At 23.0% G+C, this 25,858-nt stretch overlaps 1 protein-coding gene across 4 annotated transcripts in view; it reads left to right on the top strand.

Annotated features, from left to right (window-relative positions):
* Nucleotides 1-25,858, top strand: part of LOC113550889 (acetylcholine receptor subunit alpha-type acr-16-like) — a 186,281-nt gene that overhangs the window by 132,899 nt on the left and 27,524 nt on the right. For all 4 annotated transcript variants that reach the window (XM_026952861.1, XM_026952853.1, XM_026952835.1 and 1 more), the window contains exons 2-4: nucleotides 9,966-10,105; nucleotides 15,032-15,076; nucleotides 22,254-22,363. In XM_026952861.1, coding sequence (XP_026808662.1) covers nucleotides 9,966-10,105; nucleotides 15,032-15,076; nucleotides 22,254-22,363 — 295 coding nt within the window. The remainder of the gene's footprint in view (nucleotides 1-9,965; nucleotides 10,106-15,031; nucleotides 15,077-22,253; nucleotides 22,364-25,858) is intronic.

Below are 25,858 nucleotides of genomic sequence, written 5' to 3'. Positions count from 1 at the left end.
GAAAAAAAAAACTAATTAAAATTAATAAGGTACTAAAATTACTTAAAGGTATGATAAAAAATAATTTACCATATTTTGATAAACAAAAAAATCTAGAAAGTTTTCTACTATATATAGTATGTATCAAATATTGGTATCATTTTATATATAATGAGTGAACTGTAAAAATTTATGTGTTTAAATATAAATATGAATTCGATACTTACTTATTAGTTTATTTCATTTGAAATCCAATTCAGAACGAAGACGGGTTGTCAGTCTAAATATATATATATATATATATATTTTATTATATATTTATATTGCAATTAGTAATTTATTTGTTTACAATTAATACAATTAATTAAACTAATTTTTGCAAAAATCAGTTATCATATAAAATGTATTATAGTAATTATTATAATATTATTCCATATAATATTAGGTACTAGCTTTTATTAACTTTTTTAAAAATAAATTATGATATCGTATTTTTAGTACTTTAGATTTCTATAACGACAATTTATACGGGATATTTTTTATATTTTCATGTTCCTTTAGCAATAAAAGTAAAATGTATATCAACATCAATGGAATACAGTCTAAAAAAGCAATTTCAAATTTCAAATACAGACAAATAACTTAAAATTAGTCCAAATTTATAATATTTTAGAAATTTTTTTGTGTATCAAAAATTATAATTTAAATATAGAAAAACATTTTAAGTTTCTTTGATTTTATACTTACTTTATTATATTTATTTAACTGTAACAAAATAACTACAATTGTTTGATAAGAAATCGTTATTTGAATTATACATTTGAATAATGTATGATGTAATCAAATTTTAACTTCAAACGTTCATAAAACATTTAATTAATTTAACGCTAAACTTTATTTTAATTTTAGTAAAGACACCGATCAGCTTATAAAGAATATTTAATTATAGGTACCTAGTATTCAAGTAAAAAATATATATACAATTTTAACTACAAAATAACCAAAAAATATTGGAAGTATTGTCGTGTCAAATAATGAGCGTGTATACTGCATATAATATATATAATCAATTTTTTTAACGAAAATGAGTGTAATTTATTTAAAGTTTATGTTTTTCTACAAAACGTAAAATTTATTATCATTATTTTACTATAAAAAGAAAATTAAAAAAAAAATAGAAAATTTCAAATGTATATAAATAGCTCAGAAAGAGCCAAAATAAAAGTCTAATGAAAATTACAAAAAATTATCTTTAAAATTATAATTTATAATTCAAATGTTTGATGAATATTTTAAATAGGTATCTATAGTTATTACATTTTTTTTATTTTAATAATATAACAAAATGGATTTTTTAAATTATAATTGCGTAATTACAGTTCCCGTTTTTCCATATTTTTTTTCTCAATTCTTAAGATAATTACAGAGGATTTTGACTACCGAAAAATTAACTAGATCCGTATTTCTGTCAACAATAATACTGGAAGTTGAAGATTGAAGCATTTTTTTTAATCTAAAAAATGTCATTAAACACAATAATAATAATAATAATATAAAATATTAATTTCATCATTCCATTCAAAATCTAAAAACATTTAGTAGAGTGTTTTTGATTTAATTATATTATTATGATAAATTTATATTATATATTGTATAATATATATATATATATTATTTATCTATATTTATTAATTTATAATAACTCTAATACTATTTAATAGTATTTTTATTTTTAATTTCCATTAAAATTTTATATTTTACAGAATGCAGACATCGTTTTTATTTTTTACATGGCATTGATACTAATCATACACTATATTCAAGAAATGTGAATTTCATTGTTCTCAAAACTGTATATTACAGAAACAAACCAACGATATAAGTCTAACGTCTAACAAACGTGCATAATACCTTTTACAGCGTTACGTTACGCTTTGTCACGGTTGTGGGGGATGTGATTAAAACATTAAAAACCCACTTACAAGTTATAAGTTTTAACAGATTTTCATCTTTATAATTAGTCATATTTTTTAGGGTCTACACCTCTACTCAAATATACTAACGCCAAAAGTCCAATTAATACATTTGTTTAATTTGTTATTGTACGTACTGTTTAACGTAGAATTGTTATTAACAGTAGGTGCCTATTGCAAATATACAATCAACCATATTATTTAGAACTTAATTGGTATATTTCTATACCACAACTGAGTAAACAGCAATTATTGTATGCAAATATAACTGAAACACATAATTTGTTTATTTCACACTTCCACACCCTTACAAAACAGTTCATTTTAAATTTAAATAATTAGTTCTATACAAATTAAGTGTCATTTTCTATCTTATAATAACTAATTATAATCCTAGCTAAAATACTGAATAAATACAATGGTTTTAATTTTGAATATTTTCATTTAACATTTTGCATTAATTAAAAGTAAAAATAACTAAGTATTTATGTTTTAGTACCTAAACGTAACGACATTTACCGTATTTAAGAAATGTTGACCTTGTAGTATCATTAAGTTATAATTTTATTTTAATGTAATTTTATATATTGCAAAATATCATGTGGAATTCAAACTCAATTAAATAAAAATAATTAATAAACAAAAAATGTATTAAATGTTTGAAAACGAGAAAAATATTCTTATATTTCCCAATCAAATATTATTAGAATTAAATAGTCTAAACTTTTCCAACAAAATAATATGGTATTTTTCCATATTGTTGTAACAGAATTTCATAAAAATGATATGCTTACTATACGGTATATTTAACAAAATTTAATAAATCATTTTTTTAAATATTGACAAAGATAAACACGGTGCGATATATTCTGTATATATTTATTTAAGTATAAAATATAAATGTGTATTTTTATATGTGCCATAAATATATATATATATACCTAAATCAATTCATAATATTGACTATATACTAATATACTCTATATTTAATTTAAATTATAAATCGAATACACAATTGTATTTTGATCATCAATTCGGTTTTATATAACTTTGTTTTTATTATTATTACCTATTATCATTGTATTGTATGCATTGGAGGAGTCATAGAGATATTATGTTATTTCCAAGTATTTCTTTCATTTTAATTAAATTTAAAAATAAGAGAGTACATTTTTAATAAATACGGCAGTTAATTACTTTTCTTCTTTCGCCTTTCAGTTTTTAATATTTAAAAAAAGTACTTTGTTTTTTTATAACGTTTATTATTATTATTTATATATATATACATATAATAACATTAAAAACCGACCGTTTTAAACTTCTGTCTTGAATGTCGGCATGGCCAGATCGTTAACTTATCTCTCCTTGCGAAAAATTCTTTGCACCACACAAAATTGCCTACAATACCTACGCACCTGGACGACTGTATAGCAACGTTCATGTGGACACTTTTATGTTTATTTTTTTCTTTTTCTAGAAAAGCTGTAGGGGATACTGGCGCATTTTGTCCTCTTAAAGTACTGTCATTATTTTTTTTCATATTATATCGTTAAAGACTTTCTTTCGAGACGAGGTGTTAAAGACAAATGTCATACTCTTTACTTCTTCAGTTCACACTTTAAAGTAACGATAACGATTTGCTAAATTGCATGCGTTTTTGTGTACATGCGTGTGACATATTATTATTTATTAAGTGTTGATAATTAAAAGTAGTTAATTATAAGTCCTATGAAATAATTAATAATTAATAATATTTAACTTATTTTGTAATTTTAACGAAATTCCTGCAATTAAAAAACTATAATATTTAATATTATTTTGCCTGTTTATTATTATTATTATAGGTAATATAGGTACTTAAGTTATTAGTGATAATATTAGCTTATTAAATAATTAATTAATGAGAATTGCAATATCTTCTTGCCTTATGGTAACAAATCGTATGTACATAATATATTTGTCGTATCCATTTTATTATACTTTAATAATAAATTGTAATCACAATGTATACATGACGTATATTCCTGAATAAACTTCACAACACTGATATTAGGTATGTGTGTTTTTATACATGGTTTATTACTTGTCAAACGAGTAATTAAGCTCTCGTAATTTAATATGTCTAAAAGATAAACTCTTCATTCCAATATTAATTAATCATTATTTTGCGTTATACCACAGGTACCTACATTTTACGGTTAAAAATAATTTAACGAATAAAAGTTGTGAAGGTTGCAGATTTTATTATGAAACATAATAATATAACGTTATTCATTTGATGTATCACATTTATATTTAACTAATTTATGTATCATTTTTTTTTCATATGTAACCAAATATTTTGATCAATTGTATTAACATGTTTGTTCGTTCGTTATCTTAATTTAAAAAAAAGGATACTCAATGCTTATTTTATTATTGAAAAGGAACTTTATCATCATCCAATTAAATTTAGTAACATAATTATGAACTAAATCATGTTTTGAATAAACTCGTTCGAAAATAAATAAATTAGATATTAAATGCATATTGAGAAAATGTATTAAATTAATATCTATAATAATTTTCAATATTTTATATTTTATGAGATATTTTCATACATTCACAACGTTTTAATAAATGTAATTGAAGTATTGAAGTGTAAGAAATATATACATTTAACACTGAAATACAAAATTAAGTTCTGATCAAAAATAACAAAATATATAAAAAAAAACTGAATTTTCTATATTTTTCATAGTATAATACTATGTATATAATTGGTAGTGAGTTCATAATAATTTTGTAAATAATGGTTATAAGGAGAGAGAGACTTGAAACAAGAACTGAAGATTTATTTTATTATGTTCTAAGCATCATTAAATTTTCAAATAGACTCGATGGTTTTATAGCCCTGTATATTGTGTACTTACACAATTTATTGAGATTTTTTGATATAAAATGGAGCATTTTCAGAATTAGATAGACTTTGACTTTTTATAAGTAGTACCTTATTTAACAAATATTATTTCCTATAATAATATGTCAAAAAACTCATGAGTTATGAATCAAGTGTTTTAACAATTATAGTCGATGATTGAACTCAATTTTCTTATTAACTAGGAAGGAAAAAAAATAAATAAGTTTGCATAAGTAATAACAATTTTGAATATAAAACATTTGTAACATTTTTATCTGTCCCAATAAATAAGATTTTAGCGAAAAACAGTAATAAAATACACATGTTTATTGAATATATAATTATAAAAAATTCATAGTTATATTATGTAAGTAAAAAAGAATAGTATTGAGAATTCGATTAAAGTGCAGAGGGAGATGTTTTAAATTCTAGAAACATATTAGTATCTGAAAACTTTTAAAATAAAATTAATTATAAATTATCGTATTCAAAAAACAGTTTGATAACATTTATTCAACATGTTTCGACAACTATCGATGCCTTTAAAAAAAACAGTCAATGCACCTAATGATACAAATCAAAAAATAACTATCATATAAAGTCTCTTTTCCAATACTCAAAAAGTAATATATGAATTATTTGGGTAATTAGTTTTTAAAATATAATGTTCAATGCAAAAAAATTGTATCATAGAAAACAAATACGTTTAACGTAAATATCCAAAAGTATAAAGAGTTTTAAATGAGCTTTTTTTCATCAAATGTGTTAATATGGGCAACGTGCTTCTAAATATTTATTTTATAACTCATTATAATATCAAAGTAATTGCTAAAATGAATAAATTAAGTAGATAAAATTATTATTAGAAACATTTAAATGTATGAAAATAGTATATTGTTTAAATAGAAAATAATCTCATTACGAAATGGCTTACTCAAAGCATTTGTGTCGACACGTGATAAACTAACAAAACTGTTTATTTATTATATGAACAAAGAGATTAGCGCTAATTTTTTAACCTTTATCCAAAATAGTTATTCCACATTCAACATTTATTCTTGACGTTAATTTCCATGAGATATATGTACTCAAATAAAAAGTATATACATTTTATAACACTCTGGTATAATTGGCCGAATAATTACTAAAATAGTAGTTGACAAGAAGAAAAATAAATTATATGAAATAAAGCTATATTAAATTTAAAATAATGAATATAATTTGAGTAGTAATTTATTTATAGGGACTTTTTAATAATCTTAAATATTATTAATTGTCCTATCCATGCACATAAATGTCTATAAATGTAGACTGTCGTATAAAGTTTTGGTCTCAAACTCTCGCCCATAAACTAGAAAAATTTTTTCATCAAACTTGCCATTAAAAAACTCGAAAAAATTATAGCTATAATAAAAACAATAATTCTATCATTTAATATTAATTATTTTTAATTGTTATTTAACGTATTTATACGTAATTTTACACAATATTGCTTATCTTTTCTAGTTTTGCCATAATTGTGTATACAATAATAAGAATTAAATACGAATAATATCTTATATAAAAATTACAACACTCTACAATATTTAAATTTAATATGATGATATTGGCCATAATATCCCGAATTTTTCTAATTCGTTCTATTTTCTTAGTCAATACCAAAAATATTACACGTACAAAATATATATATGTATATGTATATAAATTACCATAATATTCAATTTAATTTTTTTATTATTTTGGCTTTGAATGAATTCCATAATAATTAGAATATTTTAACATATGATATATTTTACGTATATAATATAATATTACAGTCGAGTTAGATATTAAGTTGCAACACTGATTATCTCACTCATACTATGGACGAATGTGGTTCGGTAATGATTCAACTGCTTATTTTTATTACGAGATTCTAGACCAAAAATAAGAAAACAACGTGAAATTGTGATTATTCTATTTATATTTAGTTCTCGGTATACAAACCATTTTCGTACAATGATAATTACAGTTACTTGTTGTTGTTATTATTATTATATTATATCTATGAAAGAATTTCATATTTTAGCTATTATTATTATTATTTTTTTTTTTTTTTGCTGTTAGTATATATTGCCATTTGTATTTTTGCAGGATTGGTAATTTAATAAAAAAAAAAAACTATATTTTTAATATTTGAAATACCAATATTTTTATACATATTTTTTTTATTAAATAATAAAACACTTGAACTCTATATTATTTTTATAACATAAAATATTTCATATTATTATAATATATAATTAATTAGTATCAATAAAATAATAGTAATATAAATATAAGCGTATTTTTATACAAATTATTTGGTGAGACTTTGAGACTTGAAAAATCTTAAAATAAAATCAATTTTAAAATAAATAAAATTCCATATTTATTATTAGAATGGGTAAATAATCCACATGAGTTTTGACAGATTTCGACATTATTATTATAAAATGGCCTCTAGGAAACCAACAAAAACCATTTATTCTATTGAATATCAGAATGGATATCTTTAATTTTTAAAACTTTTGCTTAAATATTAAAAAAAAAATGTAGCGATCACTTTTCAATTTAAGAACTTAAAACTTGTCGACTATGACACATTTTATAAACATATAAGTTTACATACAGATTGTATATATATATATATATATATATATTATTATATTGTTTATAAGTTGTTAGCAACGTCATAACTCAACAACAACAGGAACAACGCATAAGAAGAAGAAATAAAAAAAAGAATTAGAGAAAGAACCAAAGAACCGCAGATGGAGAGGTAGGCGAGAAACTTTATCATCTCAAAGTAGTTTAGAAAATACGGGTACAACTATTGATTGTTGTCCATACGACATCTGGCGAGCTAACGCGAAATTTCTACGGTAGAGACGGAGTTTAATTATGGGCCGTACCAACGACTTTTACCGGATTTTCTGTGGCAACAGAGGGTTTGAAAAGGAAACGCAAACGCCAAACGCCAACTTTGCTAGAGAGTTCAATAGGCTAGGCAGAGAGGACACATTAAAAGTATAATTTATTAAAAGAAAAAGTTATTCCAGGACAATAAATAATAACTTTATATTGTGCAGACAAAAAATGAATGTACAAAAATCTCATCCGGTAAAATTTCCTGTGATTTGAATTTTTTTGTTGTCCAATAACTTCAGTTGTTGTAAACAATATGTTTACCAACAACTTTTTTAGGTATAAATCTATCTATTTACATCGCACTAATTATTTGAAAAAAAAAAAACAGTATCAACAATGGAACTTTATATCGTCATCGTCGTTAGTTGACCATCTGCGTAGTTAGTACTCGGCCTCCTAACCTAGTTAAATATTTAAACTATTAATAATTATAAGATTATCTTCTATATAATATATAATATAAATTAAAAATTAACGTACGTTTGTATGATACTTATAGACTTGGAAACTACTGAATCAATTGGTGCTGAGCTTGCACACAAATTCTTTGAGACTTGGGAAGTATTTATTGCTTCATTTTTTAGCTCATATGCTCATGCAAATTACATATTAACTGGGTAATATATAGAGTTTTCATTAGTTACAAAAACAAAAGAGACTTTTATGCAATGTATGTTATATTATGTTATCAAAAATTAACTAGTTGATTACTACTTTGATAAAAATTTCAAATTCTTCTTAAAAATATCACGGAAGTTTAAAGTGTAAATTTGTCGAAACGCATTTAAAAATATACCACATGTGGATCGCCTATATCAGTCAAAGCAAGATAAAATTGATTTTCTAGTGAGCATAATAAAATTCTCGATACTAGTAAAAGATAAGTAATCGAGGAATGAGAAAAAACTGGTGTTGCATAAAAATTTAAATTTTTATAATTTTTATTTTCATTTTTTCTCATTAATTTAAAAAGTAGGTACTAAAAATTGTCTAACCCTCAAATTATTAATTGGATCCAATTTTTTACTTAGAACCACACTAATTTGGAGAATATTGATAAATTATTACTTTTTTAAAAGTTAGGTGACTTAATGAAATAGTTGACAGTTAAAAAATAAAAATCTACATTCATTTTTACGATCAGATCTAAAATATGGGGTGCCAAATTCAATCCCTAATTTCAAAACTAAAAAATTCAAATTGCACACTTTTATTTACAATAGTCAATTTTATATATAAGAGTCACACAATTTAAAATTCATACAACACATTTCCAGAGTTGTAATGCCCACTAAAATATGTATGAACTGAAATACATAAATTAAATTATAATAAAATATTGCAAGGAAAAGTTGCGCTAGTTAATAACCAATAAACAGTATCATATTAATCTGATTAACATTTAGGTATTATTTGTTTTTACGAGTGCGATAAAATTAAATCTAATACTAGTATCTAATATTAGTTAATCTTTATAAAATTGTTTATTTTTAGAACAAATTAGATATAATATATTAGTAAAAAATAATTATCCGATCTGAATCACTGCAGTAGATGTATAATTACAGATTTTAAATTGCGTCTTCATTAAGTTAACTAAGTAAGTAAGTAAGTATATTAAGAATAAACTTATTGTGTACATTCTTGTCACTTAGTTGACTCGTTCGTTGTCTAAGTTGATACTTATAAATCAATTGTTTAATTTTTATACCAAATTTAATCAACATAAACTATTATTAAACCAAATAGTTATACAAAAAAGACTAAATAATAAATGACCAAATAAATTCTTCATGTGTTTAACTCATTATTAAATATGGAAAATATATATTAAAATATTTATAAATTTAATACTCAAAATTTTAAAAAGTTATTTATATTACATTTATTTGTATACCACGCGTTTAAGTATCAATTAGTTCTTTAATAAACGATAATATTCCAAGTTTTAAATTCCATTTGGCCGTAAAATAATTGCGTATCTACTTGCTGTTTAATTTGAAATCAGTATTGTTGAATAAATGCGCAAATTATAATTACTAATTATTATTGTTGTTGTTATAATAATTTTCAAAAAAAATCTGTTTGATATGTCTTTATAATAATATGTATGTAGGTATAAATCAAGGTCATTAGCTAAATTTTTTATGTTCATTTTGTTTCAGAGAGCGTTCAAGGTAAATTCGAAAGGCAACTCTTGGATGACCTCCTAATAGAATACAACCCTCTGGAGAGACCTGTATCCAACGAATCCGATCCACTCGAAGTTACATTTGGCATCACGCTACAGCAGATAATAGACGTGGTTCGTATACTTTGGCTATACATTTTATTTGATCGTAAAACGTTATTGTGTGGCAATAGTATAAAGTGCAATTTACTCAATACAAAAGCAAATAATATAGTGGCATCAATTCGTAGTTATTTTGAAACGGATAAGAGCCATACATAAATCATAATTATATTAACTATACTGCCTAACTAATGATTAATGATTTATGTGTCCGTCGAAAATACAATTACAATCACTCATTATAGTACCTATCTATAATATATTATGCGGCGAGTAATGGTCCATCACAATAAATTCAAAGCATATTTTTTTTTTAACTTTTAACGGACATATTAGTTTTGGAAAAACGTTGTTTTTAATAGTTTCATAATTAAAAATATAAAACATTATATGAGATTTTATCGTCTTCTTATGACCCAATGTTTTTGCTTTTGTGTTTTTTAATGAACCAATTATTAACTATTAATATTTACATTGCAACCTATATTTTTAATTATATATACAATTTTTTTTCTATATTTTTAAAAATAAAATGTTGGTAGATAATATTAAAATATAAAAAAAATGAATTGCTGATTAAAAATGAAAATGAAATTGTTTTTTAATATCGATAAGGTAAACAATAATACGTTCAATGTACCTATAATGTATATATGAGTATAATCTATCGTAGATATCCAATACTACTAGGTATATAATGTGGAAAGAAAAGTAGATTTGAAATACTAATATAATAGTAAACATATTAACATTTTGAAAAGTACACTGTAAATTTCACATCAAAATGTTGTTTTAAATTATAAGAATAAAGAAACTTGCAAAAATAGTGATTTACACATTTAACATTACTAATATTAAACGATCTAGTAAAAAAATATTATGACACAGTATAAAAGTAAATTATTAATATAATTTATTGGTTGGTATATTGACATGTGATAATAATACAACTTATAATAAAAATAGAATACCAATTAATATTTGCAAATCAATATATCAAATGAAAAATAAAAATATATTTATTATTAACTCGTTTTAATTTAACAACATTTAATATTTAGTGTATTTTCATAGTAACTGTAGTGATTACTAAATAAATGACAACTTAAAATGTGACCTCAAAATAAATTCTTAATGAATTTATTCTTCAAATAGATTAAGCTATATATTTTAATAATTTAACAAACCTTATTATCAGTGTGACAGTGTCACTGTCTAGACAAGTTTTCTAAATAAGATTTGTAAGGGGCGAATCACATTACTAAAATCCCTTGTGGTCATCTACCTCGGCATCAATAGTATCGGTTGACAAGGTTTAACTTTAACATGATATAAATTGCGTAAGCAATATTACAATAAATTTTGACTTCAGCAACTTATACGAGTATATAAAACGAAACGAAAACATTTATATGTATGAGATGCATCAAGAAAGAGGTCAGGTTTAATGTTTATAGACTAACAAGTTAGATGGAACAACCAACACTTTTGATGTTATATTATTTATTGAAATCTCTCCTAAGAATAAATTTAAAACATGCTAAATAAAAATCACATAAATAAATAATTTCGTATTAATAAATCAACTGTCTCCGCGTTTAATAATTGTTGAATTACAACAAAATAACTAAAATCTATAAAAGAAAAATCATGATTTTTCATTTAAAATATCTTCTTCGTCTGAATGTACGTACATATAAATATTTAACACATTTCTTTTTAGTTACACTTAAATAAATTTAAGAAAATCTTGTGTTATATTTTCAAGCTATACAAATTTAAAATGAATATTTAACTTTCTAAAAAATAGTTGTATACTTTCGTAATTTTAACAACACGTTTACTTTAAATACTTATAAAAAAAATAAAAATAAATTTAACATAATATACCATTTTGAAATTGCTATAATTACAACTTATAAGTAATTTTGAATTACATTTTCAAGTTTTTTTACGTATAAACAAACATTTTATCAATATATAAATCGAAAAAAAAGTAAATCAAATCGAACATTTTTTATACCTGTAAGGATTTAAATAACATAAAAAGAGATAGAATAATTTGAAAATAATATCGTATAAGTTATCAAAAAACAGTTAATATAATTATATTTCGAAAAAATTTTAAGTTTCTATTATAAATGTTGATAAAGTTCAAATTATTGATAAGATCATAATAAAAATCAATTTTATAAAAAAACTTGTATTTCTGTTATTCTTTCATTTTTTTTTTTTTGTGGGGATAGGATCTTCTAATTATTACCTATAAAAAGCACTGTACATTTTTACTTTTAGTCCTCCAAAGTACTAGGTACATTATTATACATAATAAAAATAGGTGACAGAAGCTAGAACCATTTAAAATTAAAATGTAATATTTTAGAAATGTATTATATTAGATATAATAAATAATCAAAACTCAAAATTAAAAATATAAATTAGTGGTTGACAAAAGAAGTGTATACTGTTTAACACTTAATATATTATTCCATATTACAATTATGATCTTATAGTAACAAAATATTTAACAAATATTTATAAATATGACAAATAAATAACTATCTAAAATATTGCTTCTTAAAATAATCAAGAGGGGTAAAAAGATAAAATAAGTAAATAATTACAAATATGGCTGATAACGCTAATAAGTCGTTGGAATGCGAATTAGATATAAATTCATGTTTCATACAATTCAATTATTTATCAATATATTTAAGTAAAATTTTAAAATAATTTACTAAGTAACTGCTGACATAATTAATTTAAATTTAAACAGGTCAAAGCCATTTGTCGATCACGTCTTTATAACATCAAACTTCTCGGCCACTCCACACCAAGCACCTCAGCTACTAATAATAATAATTTTTATTACAATACTGTTGACAGTTTTGATAGAAATAACAAGCTAATTGCTACATTCTGTCAGTAGAATTTCGAATCTATTTATTTTAAAATTAATGTTAATACCATATAATATGACTGCCAGTCGAGTAAAAAAGAAACAGAGTCTAAACGTATTTCACATCTGTACTTGACGTTTATTGTCTGGTTTATTATTCACAGTCAAATCTCTTTTACCTGCTCCTTATTATTACTTCATTCTGAACTCCTCCCTAGAAAATAGATTTTTTTACTGAAATATAACAACTCATTTTTTCCTACCACAAGATAAATGTGAGTGTCCCTCGGGGCAGTGATCTGTCACCTATTATTTATAAGTTATAACATTTATACCTTTGACACTCCAAAAATAAACTTATCCAGAAAAACTACTCTGAAAATTTATACCGATCATACTGTGGCTTTATAAACATCAAACCCAAACTTACCCAAGCAAATCCAAAAGAGAAATACATACATAATGTAATGTCATCTGATATGACTTATCTCAAATCGATTGCAATACAATTAAATATTAATTATAATACCAACGCTTATCATCAACAATGATATATGTACTCAATCTCCAATTAAAAGAGTATATTAAATACCTGCCAAAAATATAAATAAAGTGGCTGTTAATTTTGATGTATTTTTATTCTTTGCTTGATTTCCACTAAGCCCAATTCGATCTTTAATTAATATTAATTAAAAGTAATTGATTCTATTTACTTTAAACGAAATGTTTATTATATACATATTTTTTATTATAATTAGTTACTAAAACTAGGACCTGTGTTTTGACTTTTAAGAACATAATCCTCAAACTTAATGCAATATTTGCCTTGTATAATCGTCATATACTATTAATGAGTTGAAACAATTGTTCAAACATAAGTATACTAGGTATAGTCACTAAAAATGATCTGCGTCACATAAATGGTAGGGAGTTGTAGCTCCACTTTCCCCAAAATGTCCTCCTTTATGAAAATACATTTCTACAAAATCCTTCTTCTCTCTATTACGAGTGTATAAATAGTTGGTATTTAATTTCTGGAAAAATATTATTACTTTTTCCTTTGACCTCCTACAAAAAAATGTGTGCACTACAGCAAATGTTTCCATTTATAAAACAGCAATTTAATATACATAAAAAAAAATATAATAATTAGACAATTCGTAATACAGAAGCATGACAAACAAATTTAATACTCAATCAACTCATTCAGAAAATAACAATAAATTAGGGTCACTCTACTTGTTGTTATAAATGATTTTTTTATTAAAATAAATATTCACCACAGTCAACTTATATCATAATTAAACACTGTCACAGGATGTTATAAATATGATGTCTTAAAAAAGATGATCAAAATACAATAAAAAAAATATATTATGTACTTACCTAGATTGAATAATCTGTAAAACATAATATCAAAGACAATTTTGAAATACTTAAAGAATGTTATCATTGTACAATAATAGCAATTTAACTATTCATTTTTTTTTTTTTTTTTATATATACTATATTATAATATTATAACTATAGGTTACTAACGTGTTTATTAACATCTTACTAAATAACTGATACAAAATAAAGTGAGAAATGAATACACACCTACCAAGAAAATAAACAACTTTTATTCATTCAAAATGCATTGAATATACCTTGAAATTATATACTGTTATACTCGGGGAATTAAAAAAATAATACAACAATTGTTATAACAATACTATAAAAGAATTATACGTGATTTAAAGAGTATTTTTTTTTTATCTGTTCTTTTCATTATGACTTATGGTAGTGTTCTGAATTACTCAGTTGGAAATTTGAAATACGTTATTATTATGACATTATTAGAGCTGTAAGATGGCTATTGCTGTACTATATGTATTTTTTATTATTTATGTGGAACTTGTTAATACTGTTCACTTTTTTACTAACTTCCTCGTTTTTTTTCTAGGTCTAATAATTTGTGATTACTGATTTTTTTCTTAATATAATACTTATAATACTTATAAATTATACTATTGCTTATTGCCATAAACCTGTTTCAGGATGAAAAAAATCAAATTGTTATAACAAATGCTTGGTTAAATATGGTGAGTACTTTTATTATTTTAATTATATAATAAATAGTGTATGTTTGGTTTTAGTTTCAACATAATATATAGTATATTTTTAGTTTATCAAAAATTAATTTTGTACTTATTAGTCGAACTAAACATTTTCAAAGTTTTTTTTCAATACGAATTCTTAATTTAATTTATTCTTCGGTTTATTTCAGTATTCCAAAACTACTTGAATTAGAAAATAAAGAACTATAATATTATATTATGCAGTATCCTATATTGATATGTAATAATTGAAAGATGTCATCCATAAAATTTTTCGATTATTTTTCTTCTTAAATAACTAATAAATAGCATTTTAAAACCAATATATTCTTCATTTTCAATCTAACTTCAACGAAAAACGGTTGTTAAATATTCATCTTCCTTGATTAATCTTCAATTAATTCAATATTATATTAGAAAGCAATAATAAAATATAAAGTATGTTTTAAATTTGAAAAATTATGGTTTTCTAAAATGTTTATTTGTACTTTAAATTTAAAAATTTACGATAAATATTGTGTTCAAATGATAACAAGCCATAACTCATAAATTATAAATTCTATTAAAATAAAATAAGATGTCCCGTGGTTTTCAAATATTTGGATAATGAATTACGTACTTTATACAATATTATAATAAAATAATCAGTGAAAATCGAATGTGAGTAGGACAGTACTTAAAAAGTTGAAAAATAATGGAAAAACTCTTCGTCATGGACTGTTTTCTTTGGCTATATCTAACCGTATTGTTAAGGTGGTTTGTTTTTGTTTTTTTTTTTTTTATAGATTTAGTAATTTTCTGAAAAAGACTAGACATTTAAAAAAATTACCTCTTCAAAGTACCATTTGTATCAAATTTCCAATCTATTTTAGATCTATTAAGCATTTTAAAGCACTCCTGTTACCCATAAAAGTGATAACATAAAAAAAACGCATCATTGTTAAACCAATATATTCGACCCTCCGTTAAAAGTATATAAAATGTAAAAAATAACGAAGCTTTATTTAAAACTTTTATGCTGATTTTAAATGAATAATCGAATTACTTTTGTAAATATTGTATAGCCTTTAAATACTGATTTTTCATTAGCATTATTTTTATTATTGTTTCAATACGAACGTTTTGCTTATCTAGTCTTATTACACTTTATTTGCAAGTATATATCAATAATTAAATTAAACTAATGTTAATTAGGCGATCAGTGCATTAAATTTACTAATTATTTATTATTAACTAACAAAAATACATTGATATATATTTTTAGTCAAAAGATAGATTTATAAATTTACTCACGGGTCTTAAGATAAGTAATATATTATGTTCTATTACATATTATCACATAATATCTTCTTCTTTTTCATATAAGTAGGTACTAGGTACTATATTTATAAACGTAATTAGAATGATATAAGTTTTATCACTTACCACGTAAAATAAATTATTATTAAATGTAATATTCATTATAGTTTAATATTTAATAAAATAAAAAAAGTTAAAATTATAATCTACTTTACATTATCGATACGAATAGAAAATAAGCATTATTGTTTTTATTTAAGAAGCCCACAGCAATGGGTGATAATGACAAAATTAAATTACATTAGTTAACATGATACAGATACAACAAATAATGATATACAAACGACAATAAAAGTACTATTTAAATTCTATATGGTACATTAATGAGATTTTGTTAAGTAGATTGGAAGAAAATCTATACATTATTTATCAACTATTAATTTTAAAAACATACTAAATAGCTTATTCAAACGTCTACACCGTTACTTTTTTACTTTTTAGTTTTAACTTTTGTCGATCACATATGATACAAAATAGAACAATTAAAAATTTTCAATATGATGGATATGATTTGTTTTTTTTTTTTTTTTACTTTATCGAGTACATACAATGATGATTCTTAAGTTTAAACTTATAATCTAATAATTAATTTATGATTCAGAATAAACTTTATTTTTAGTGAAAATATATTACTTTAGTACTTCGACTTAAAATTAAAACACTTAAAAAAAAATCTTTTAGTCCGATTTACTTAGACTATTTAGGTAGTTACTTTTTTAATTACAATATTTGAAATATTCAAATAATATAAGAACATTTTTAAAGTTGTAGTTTTAACAACTTTCAAGAAAAATTAAAAGGATTTTTCAATTTTTATAATTTCAAGAGCAATCACAAAAGCAACAAGATAAACTAGATTTGAAATAACAGATAGTTGTATATCTCGTATATTTTAATTATTATATTAGTTATTGAGTGCTTTTACTATCTTAATATGTTCAACCATTATTGTTTCTTGTTACTTAACAATTTAATATTTAAGCTTTGTAGCAGATATTTCTTTAAAATTGTTATTACACCGTTACAATATTAACGACTCGATAGTGACAACGCTGGAATAAAAAATAATACATCATGGTCAATTTCCAAGACATTTCCAAGTCTTTGGAAGTCGTAACTCGTATTACAACAACGTGCTGACATCTGATCTTTTAAAATAAAATAGAATCAAACTTCAATCTTATTACTAAAAATCAAATCCTACCAAAAAGAATGCACTTATACTCTTCACATCTAATCCAAAACTCTTCCATGCAGCTCATAATATAATAATATTTGTATATTACACAAATAACAACTATCGCTTTTCCCCCCTAATTCATATTAGTGTGTTATATTTATCTATTTATCAGCCCAGCCAGTTCTTAAAAGTGGCCAAATCGATAATTATGCAAACATGACAATAGATAGGTAGACAGGTACACTACCATTATAGTAGCATCGCACAGGCTCAATAACTCGTAACTCAATAACTGCTGATAAAAATGTATTATCACAATAAAATAACAATTGTACATTTATTAAAATCGACAACAAATTAAATCAAATTTTTATATCATATGCCAACAGAAAATAAACTTAGAGTATAATAAAATTAAAACAAGTTAAGAAAAATGTTTGACTGTATAATACATCTACTGTACACATAACCACATTATACCTGTTATAAATATTAAATACCTTATAGTTACCTGTGATTTTCTGATTTATTCAAGGGAAGAAACTTTACTATAAAAATAATCCAATTACCGAGTGTTTCACTCTATTTAAAAAGGTCACGAATGTGTAACAAAAATAATTGAGTATGAATTATAAAATCTGCGAGTTAGTAATATTGTACAATAAAAATATCACGAGTTAAATTATACAACAGTATAAAATTCCTTTATTTTACTTTTCTTTTTACAATACTTTTCAATTACATAATATAATATATATATATATATATATAACTTATACTTTATTATTCTATAGAAAACATAACTTATAAATAATTATTTTATCCCATTATGTTAGATCTTAAATAAACATTTTTAGTGGTTAAAAAAAATGATTAAAAATAATCAAATACTGTATATATATATAATTATATTATAAGAAATTACTGGAACTTAAACCGTTATACTCTCATACCATACAACCTACGACACAATCCTCTATAAATAAAATAAGGCTAGTATTTATAATTGCGTCATTTCCAGATAACTAAAATTGTATTTAGTCATTATAAAAATATTATACACTTTATATTATTAATTTTATCTCACTAAATTTAACTAATTTATATCGTACTCGAATGTATTTTATTCATGATTCCTAAGCATTTAAGAATATTAGAATTCTGAAAAATAGATCAAAGATTGGTGTAAATTCCCTATCTGAAACAAGCAAATACTATATTTAAAAATTATATTATAATATTACCAGTGTAATGTATCATCATACATAAATACTACATTTTAATTTATTATAAATAAAATGTGCTGTGTAATTAAAGAGGATTCAAAGTTTAAAAATAATGAATTATTTACGTATTATTAAATAGGTTGAGTCAAAAATTAAGTATTCACATTTCTTAATGGTGGGTGAAGAGAAAGAAAAAATAAATTAAAAATGTTGATTAGTTTTAAATGTTTTTATAAAACTGATAGTTATTATTTTTTATTTTCACTTTTTAATCTAAATAATGTATGCTTGAATAAACTTTAAATACGTTTTAGTTTAAACAATCACTAACCCTAAAAAATATTTAATAACTTCGTGGTTTAATAAAAATAAATCAACAAATATTTTCCCTATGATATTTAATTGATTATGCATTATTTTATTTAATGGTTATAAAATATAATTAAGCCAAAAACTAATATTACAGACTCACTTTTGTTCTTTAAAAAAAAATGAAAACTTTCAAATTTGAAATCAACGCACTTTAAAATAAAAATCTCATGAAACTGTTAAAATTACATATTATCATAAATCATACGTTACAATGTTTTATATTAATGTATTTTCATTTTTATCGATACCTCGAATCGTATTTTTAATTCTTTTTTTATATTAATTATACAATTTACAAAGACATATTCATACAAAAATATTTTCACAGAATAATATTATATATTATATAAGTATATCAAACAGTAGTCCTCCTAATTATTAATTATATAGGATCAGTTGGAAAACACACGGCACTTGACCGTTAACTTATACAACAAAAGACAATATCGTATAATTAAAGATAGAAATAACACATCGAGAGTTGAAAATGGATCAAAGATAACCCATTCATAAGACTTTTAGCCTGTGGCGATGTAATTTAATTTCTGAATACAGTCTGAATGTACTGTTTAGTAAACTAAGATAGTGCGCGTTTTCTAATACGTTGGTCCGTTTTGTTTATTAACACTTATTGTACTTTCCGACGTTATAAAATCTTGACCTCTTGGTGTCAAATCTCAATGAACATGTTTAAAAAATATTAGAAATACGCCTATCCGCATGATATTAGGAATAATATAATGATAACTGTTTACTGCGAGTTCACCTTTGGCCACAGATTATAAAAACGTTTTCCATAGCCACACCATGCACATTGTTCTGTACTCTTATACTTATCACCAACTTAAGTTTTAAGCATTCGAGTTTACAATTGTAAGTTTGTAGTTGTGACACTCGCGTTAATAACACAGCTTATTAATGATTTGTTGTATTATATGTTTTATAATCACGTAACATCGTTCAGTATGAAATGTAGTTTATAGATTTGAATCAACCTCAGATTGGAAACACTTGTGGACAAAGTGAATTTTTTTTCTTTATTTGAAATAAACAATCAACTATAGGTAGCTTAGGGCACAATAGGTTTATGTGGTTAAAGTAGAATACATACAAGCTAATAATATAATTATATTTACAGGCAAAACTTGATGTGAGAAGTCATCCACCAATGACACTCACCGATAGTGGACAAAGTAAAATAACCAAAATCTTCAATATAATCTGTCATAGAATTCATATATATATATATTATAATATTATCAACCAGTAGCGTAATTGAAAAAAACTAATGGATTCCTGGTGTTCAACAATCAACCTTATTTCATGGGAAAGTAGTTCATATTATTTATGATTTAAAATAAGAAAATAGTAATTTAAGTAATCAAAAATTAAATATAAATGAATATCGTTTTTATTTATTTTATTTATTGACTTAATATGGATTTATTTTTATTTTTGCATACCATGGTTATTTTTAAAACGATTTCAACTTTTAAGACCAGATCTGAGGAAGAAAACTATTTGTATTACAATAATACCATGTTTGTTTTCAGCAAATATTTTATTTTGATTAGTGTAAGGGCTTTAATAATTTTATTCATCATACGTAATCCGTAGTAATCTACTGTAATCTATAGATAATCATATTTATGAAATGGTACTTTGAATTACGTACAAATTGCACATAAATTATATTATTTATCGATAAAAATGCAAAAACTAAAAAATGAGGTCAAAACCTATACCTAACACATAAGCTACATAAGAGTTTTTTTTATAACTTGATGATATATCGTTTTAAAATTTGAAAAGTATTACCTTTTTCTAAACACACATTCTCACTCTTCTTTATATATATTTGGCGAAGAAATCTGTTTAAAATATGATAATACTCACATATTTTCACACTTTTGTACTTTGATTTTCAATTATTTAAGTATATCAGTTATTAAAATATATTAAGTAGATGTAATAATGTATTATTATATTCGCACTGATCTTTTATTTTATTTTTTGACTAGCAATACATGAGTGATATAAATAACCATTCGTTAAAACCAAAGAAAATATACTACTAATTATTATGAAAATTTTATTAATAAAATAAAATGTATTATTGACATTGATTATTTCAAAATTATAAGAGTCACAAAAGGTAATGCGCACATTTTACCTTTTTAAATTAAATTTGTAAATAATTATTATCTATGAATATATTACTCTGTTCATACATACAAATGTTAAATAATTAAATTGTACATTAAAGTTGTCTATATGATATAAATAATTAATCAATATTACTATTCGTTTGTACGTATCTAATACAGGCAATGCATACATATACGGTTTAAAGTAAAAATAAAGGACATTCAATACTTTATTTAATGAAATAAACGTACATTTTGAAAAAAAAAAATTAATATATAATATAAGCATTAAGCCATTAGCGGAGCTTCATCAGATTAATTTAATATTCAACATAATCTAGCTTTAAAAACTACAATGTATTATTTAACTTATATCCTAATAAATATTAACAATTTAATTACAATACTAATTTAATTTTGAACCATTAGGTCATATTATAATAAGATACATTTATAAAATCATAAATTAAGTACAATGTGAATATTCTCTGCTTAGAAAACTACTCGTATAATGCGAACATTAAGTAAAATATATTCAACTCAAATGAGAAAATATCGTCGTGACAGCAATACGCATAACATAATTCACGGTTTCCCCTTTGAGAAAAGTTATTCGGAAAACTAATTTCTATGTTTGGAAACAACCTGTGAAAGCTTCGATTTAATCTGGTTTTGTCATTAGAAGTATCCCAGTAGAATATAGTATATACAAAATCTCCCTCCCTGGGATCAACGAAATTCAAGTAATTTTGTGGTTTTGAACAGAATAGTTTATAGATATACCAAGAGTTTTAAGGGTTTGGTGAATTTTATATTTATGCTTTGATTTATGTTAGTTAATTATATTGTTATCAATTCAAAACATTATTTCATATTAGGAATGGGTGGATTACAATATGAGGTGGAACATTTCCGAATACGGTGGTGTCAAGGATCTCAGACTCAATCCAAACCGACTGTGGAAACCAGACATACTCATGTATAACAGGTTAGTATTTTAATTGTATAGTTTTAGAAAAATAAAATGTCACTCTAATTAATTTTTTCAAATGGATAACTCTCATTTAAAGACTGAAAATGCACGATGCATAGCTAATTATTTTGTATTTTTTTTCTCATTTAGGAGAGGCTAACAATTTGTATAACTTTACACATCCTACACTGACAAATATCCTCATAATCATTTTTAATTTAACACTGTAAAATATTATTACATATTTCTTATTCATATGCATTATTTCAGTAATAAATTACAACGATCATACACCGGAGTTAATAATCTCATGGATATTTAAAAAATCATTTGGAATAGCATAACAAATTAGAATTGATTTTCTACAAACAAGTTTCTTAAACAATAGAAAAATTAAATTTTTTAAATGTATTTATTTTTGTTTTGCTATGTAATTTACCTAAACTTAATTATTTCAATGTATATTTTTTTAATAGTTACTAAAATGTAAGATATATAACTATCAGGTACTTATAATTATTTTTACTTGATTTAAAACTTACAGATTATCATACTAACTATATTATCAATGTAACGTAATATAAAATAAACTTATTTGTTCTGACAATATAGTTTAAACCAATAAACTCTTAACCAAGAATTTTATTTAAAAACCAAAATAACATAACATTTAATGTATTATATAAAATAGGTACTTTATACGGTATAATATGCTAATAATCGATTTTAAATTGAATATACCAAGTAATTGAAATATTAAATTTGTATAAGTTAAATTTAAAATGTTTATACTTTTTAAGACAACTTTGAGAAAAATAATAAAAATATTTTTAAACATCATTAATAACTAATAAAATTTTAAAATTATTATAAAATAATTTTCTGGATTTACAGTAATAAGATCTATGCTTATATATTTATATAGCCATTGAGAAACTAATTTATGTAATAAGATGAAAATAACTTCTAAAGATGGTGACATTTGAGATAAGCATTTAAGAAAAATCAATATGGTGAATGTAGCTAAGTGCTGTAATTTACTTACATTGTCCTCAAGACGTTACTTAATGATGTGGCTTTTGTTCATAAAACAATTTACAGGAGAATTATTAAATACTTTGAATATTTAGCTAAGAGCAATCGCATTTATTTCTTGAAATAGTCAATATTCTACTTGCCGTATCTAATTTTTTAAATAGTTCATAAATCTAAATATTGCAAGCATCATAATTTACTTAATTCAAATTATACTATAAAAGTTGAATTAATGAATATTTTATTTTAATTCATCTTTGAAAGTTCAGTACGATACGAATAATAATTTGATAAATTATATTATTTGTAAAGTACTTATACATTTATTTACAAATTAAAGTCAAAGTGAATTTCTCCTGCTTTTATTTAACTTTATATCGTGCCACAATATTTTATTAAACTAATTTATTTACAACTCAATTATTAATAACTAAAATTCTTAAAAAATTACACTTTTGTACAACAATTGTCCTACAGCTCTAAAATATTAATAATAAACAAAGAAAAATATTAGGTTAGATTTGAAAATTCATGGTTAATTTTTCTGATATAAAAATATTTGCAATTTTCTCAATATCATGTCAAGTAGATATTCTGATTGAGAAAATCGTAAGCAGTTCATTACGTGTCTTATACAAATCAATTTTTTACATACAATATATCGTTAAGCATAATATTATGTGGTAAATATGAAAACAAACTTTATTTACAGTAGCTATAAAAACATTAAGAGATTGCCTTAAAATCTAATTCTATACAAAACAATTTAGAAAGCATCAAAAATATTTATATCTTATTTTTCTAAGAACAAAAAGTTTCATTCCAGAGAAGTTTGCCAAGAATTCGTCCAAAACAATTACGTTTTACTGGCAGGATCTATAATATTAGAGAAGTGATGTTTTTTTAAATAAATATAAATACTATATCTACAATTAACAGTTAGGTACTTATTGTTTTTTTGTATTTTACAAGTGATTTCTTGTTTCCGGATCAATAAAATTCAAAATGGTTAACAGTTGTGTGAATATACGAGTATCTATAGTTATAAATTATTTATTTAGTATTGACGTGTAAACGTTTATTTATTTTTTTTCTCAAGTTGGATTAATTTTATTTTTATTTTTGATGAATTTATTTGACATTAAGAATATAACTGTTTCAACATATATACATATTTTTACAATTTCTAAAATTATTTTAGAATTATATTTTAATGTTTTAATATTATAATTTTAGTGTTCAGTTCCAAACAAATTATAGACAATGTTCTACATAAAAATATTAAATATTTTTGCAGTGTTACATATAAAAAGTATATAATACAGTTAATACGGTAGACTCTTTTCAGTAAATAGAAAATGCTTTAGTTAAAATACAACTAAATTTAAAACAAGGGTGAAAATATTAAATTCAGAGATAAAAGCATTTCAGAGATGAGTGGATTTACGACGATATAATGCATTTGACAACTCCTATAGTAAGACTTATAAAATATCAAATTGATTGATTTTTGTTTAGTGAATGATGATTTATAGTTGGGTCATATTTTATAACTAGCTACATAATTCCGAATAAACAAGTGGGTACTTTTAATGGGTCACTGTTAGTCTGTAAATATTTTGCTAACGACTAATGAGATAGTTATCTTCGTGCATACCATGACGTGGTTTTATAGTCACAATAATTACGTGTGTATCTTTAAGATTGCAAATTATGACACTGAAATATCGCGTTTAATTTTTCGTGTTTACCAAGTCTTAATGATAGTTATAACCGATGGATATGGATACTTTAGAAGGTATTAATTTTCATCATAGGAATTTTATTTAATTCTTTGTGAATTATATTATACAAATCATACACATTATAAACGGAAATTGACTATCAAAATAAAAACTGTAGATACAAATATGCAAAATCCAAATTCTAAATTTAAGTCGATGATAAATAACAGAAATTTGATAGTATCAAATCAATCTATCGAAATGTTTAAAATACAAATTAAATACGTTTTCGGCCAAGTATCATACTTTTTTCAATTTAGCTGAATTATTGAAAAAATGATTTACACAATTGTTCGCAATACATTAGGTAGGTACTTTGAAATATGTATATAAAATGAAAATATGAAGTATAGTTTTAATTATACAAAAATTGTATACCGTTTTTAAATTACGTGAACTCTAAAATCACTTTGAATAATGTTTAATAATTTTATTTAATGATTTTTAGATATTATATCTATAATATAGCCAGGTGGTACTCTGCATGACTACCCTTAAATGCTATGCTAATATTTCTTTGCTATGTTATAATAATATGTCATTACAATTACTTATTATGCACTGTAAAACTGTATAGATTATTTATAGACTGCAAATAACAATTTTTTAAATAAAATATGTCTATATAAAATGTAAATAGTGTATATTATATATGATCTAAAATTACGATGTTTTACGTGTACATATTTAT

The sequence above is a fragment of the Rhopalosiphum maidis genome, chromosome 1 (assembly GCF_003676215.2).
Source record: "Rhopalosiphum maidis isolate BTI-1 chromosome 1, ASM367621v3, whole genome shotgun sequence".
Taxonomy (NCBI): domain Eukaryota; kingdom Metazoa; phylum Arthropoda; class Insecta; order Hemiptera; family Aphididae; genus Rhopalosiphum; species Rhopalosiphum maidis.
Note: the sequence above shows the minus strand (reverse complement) of the source record. Positions and strands in the feature narration are given on the sequence as shown.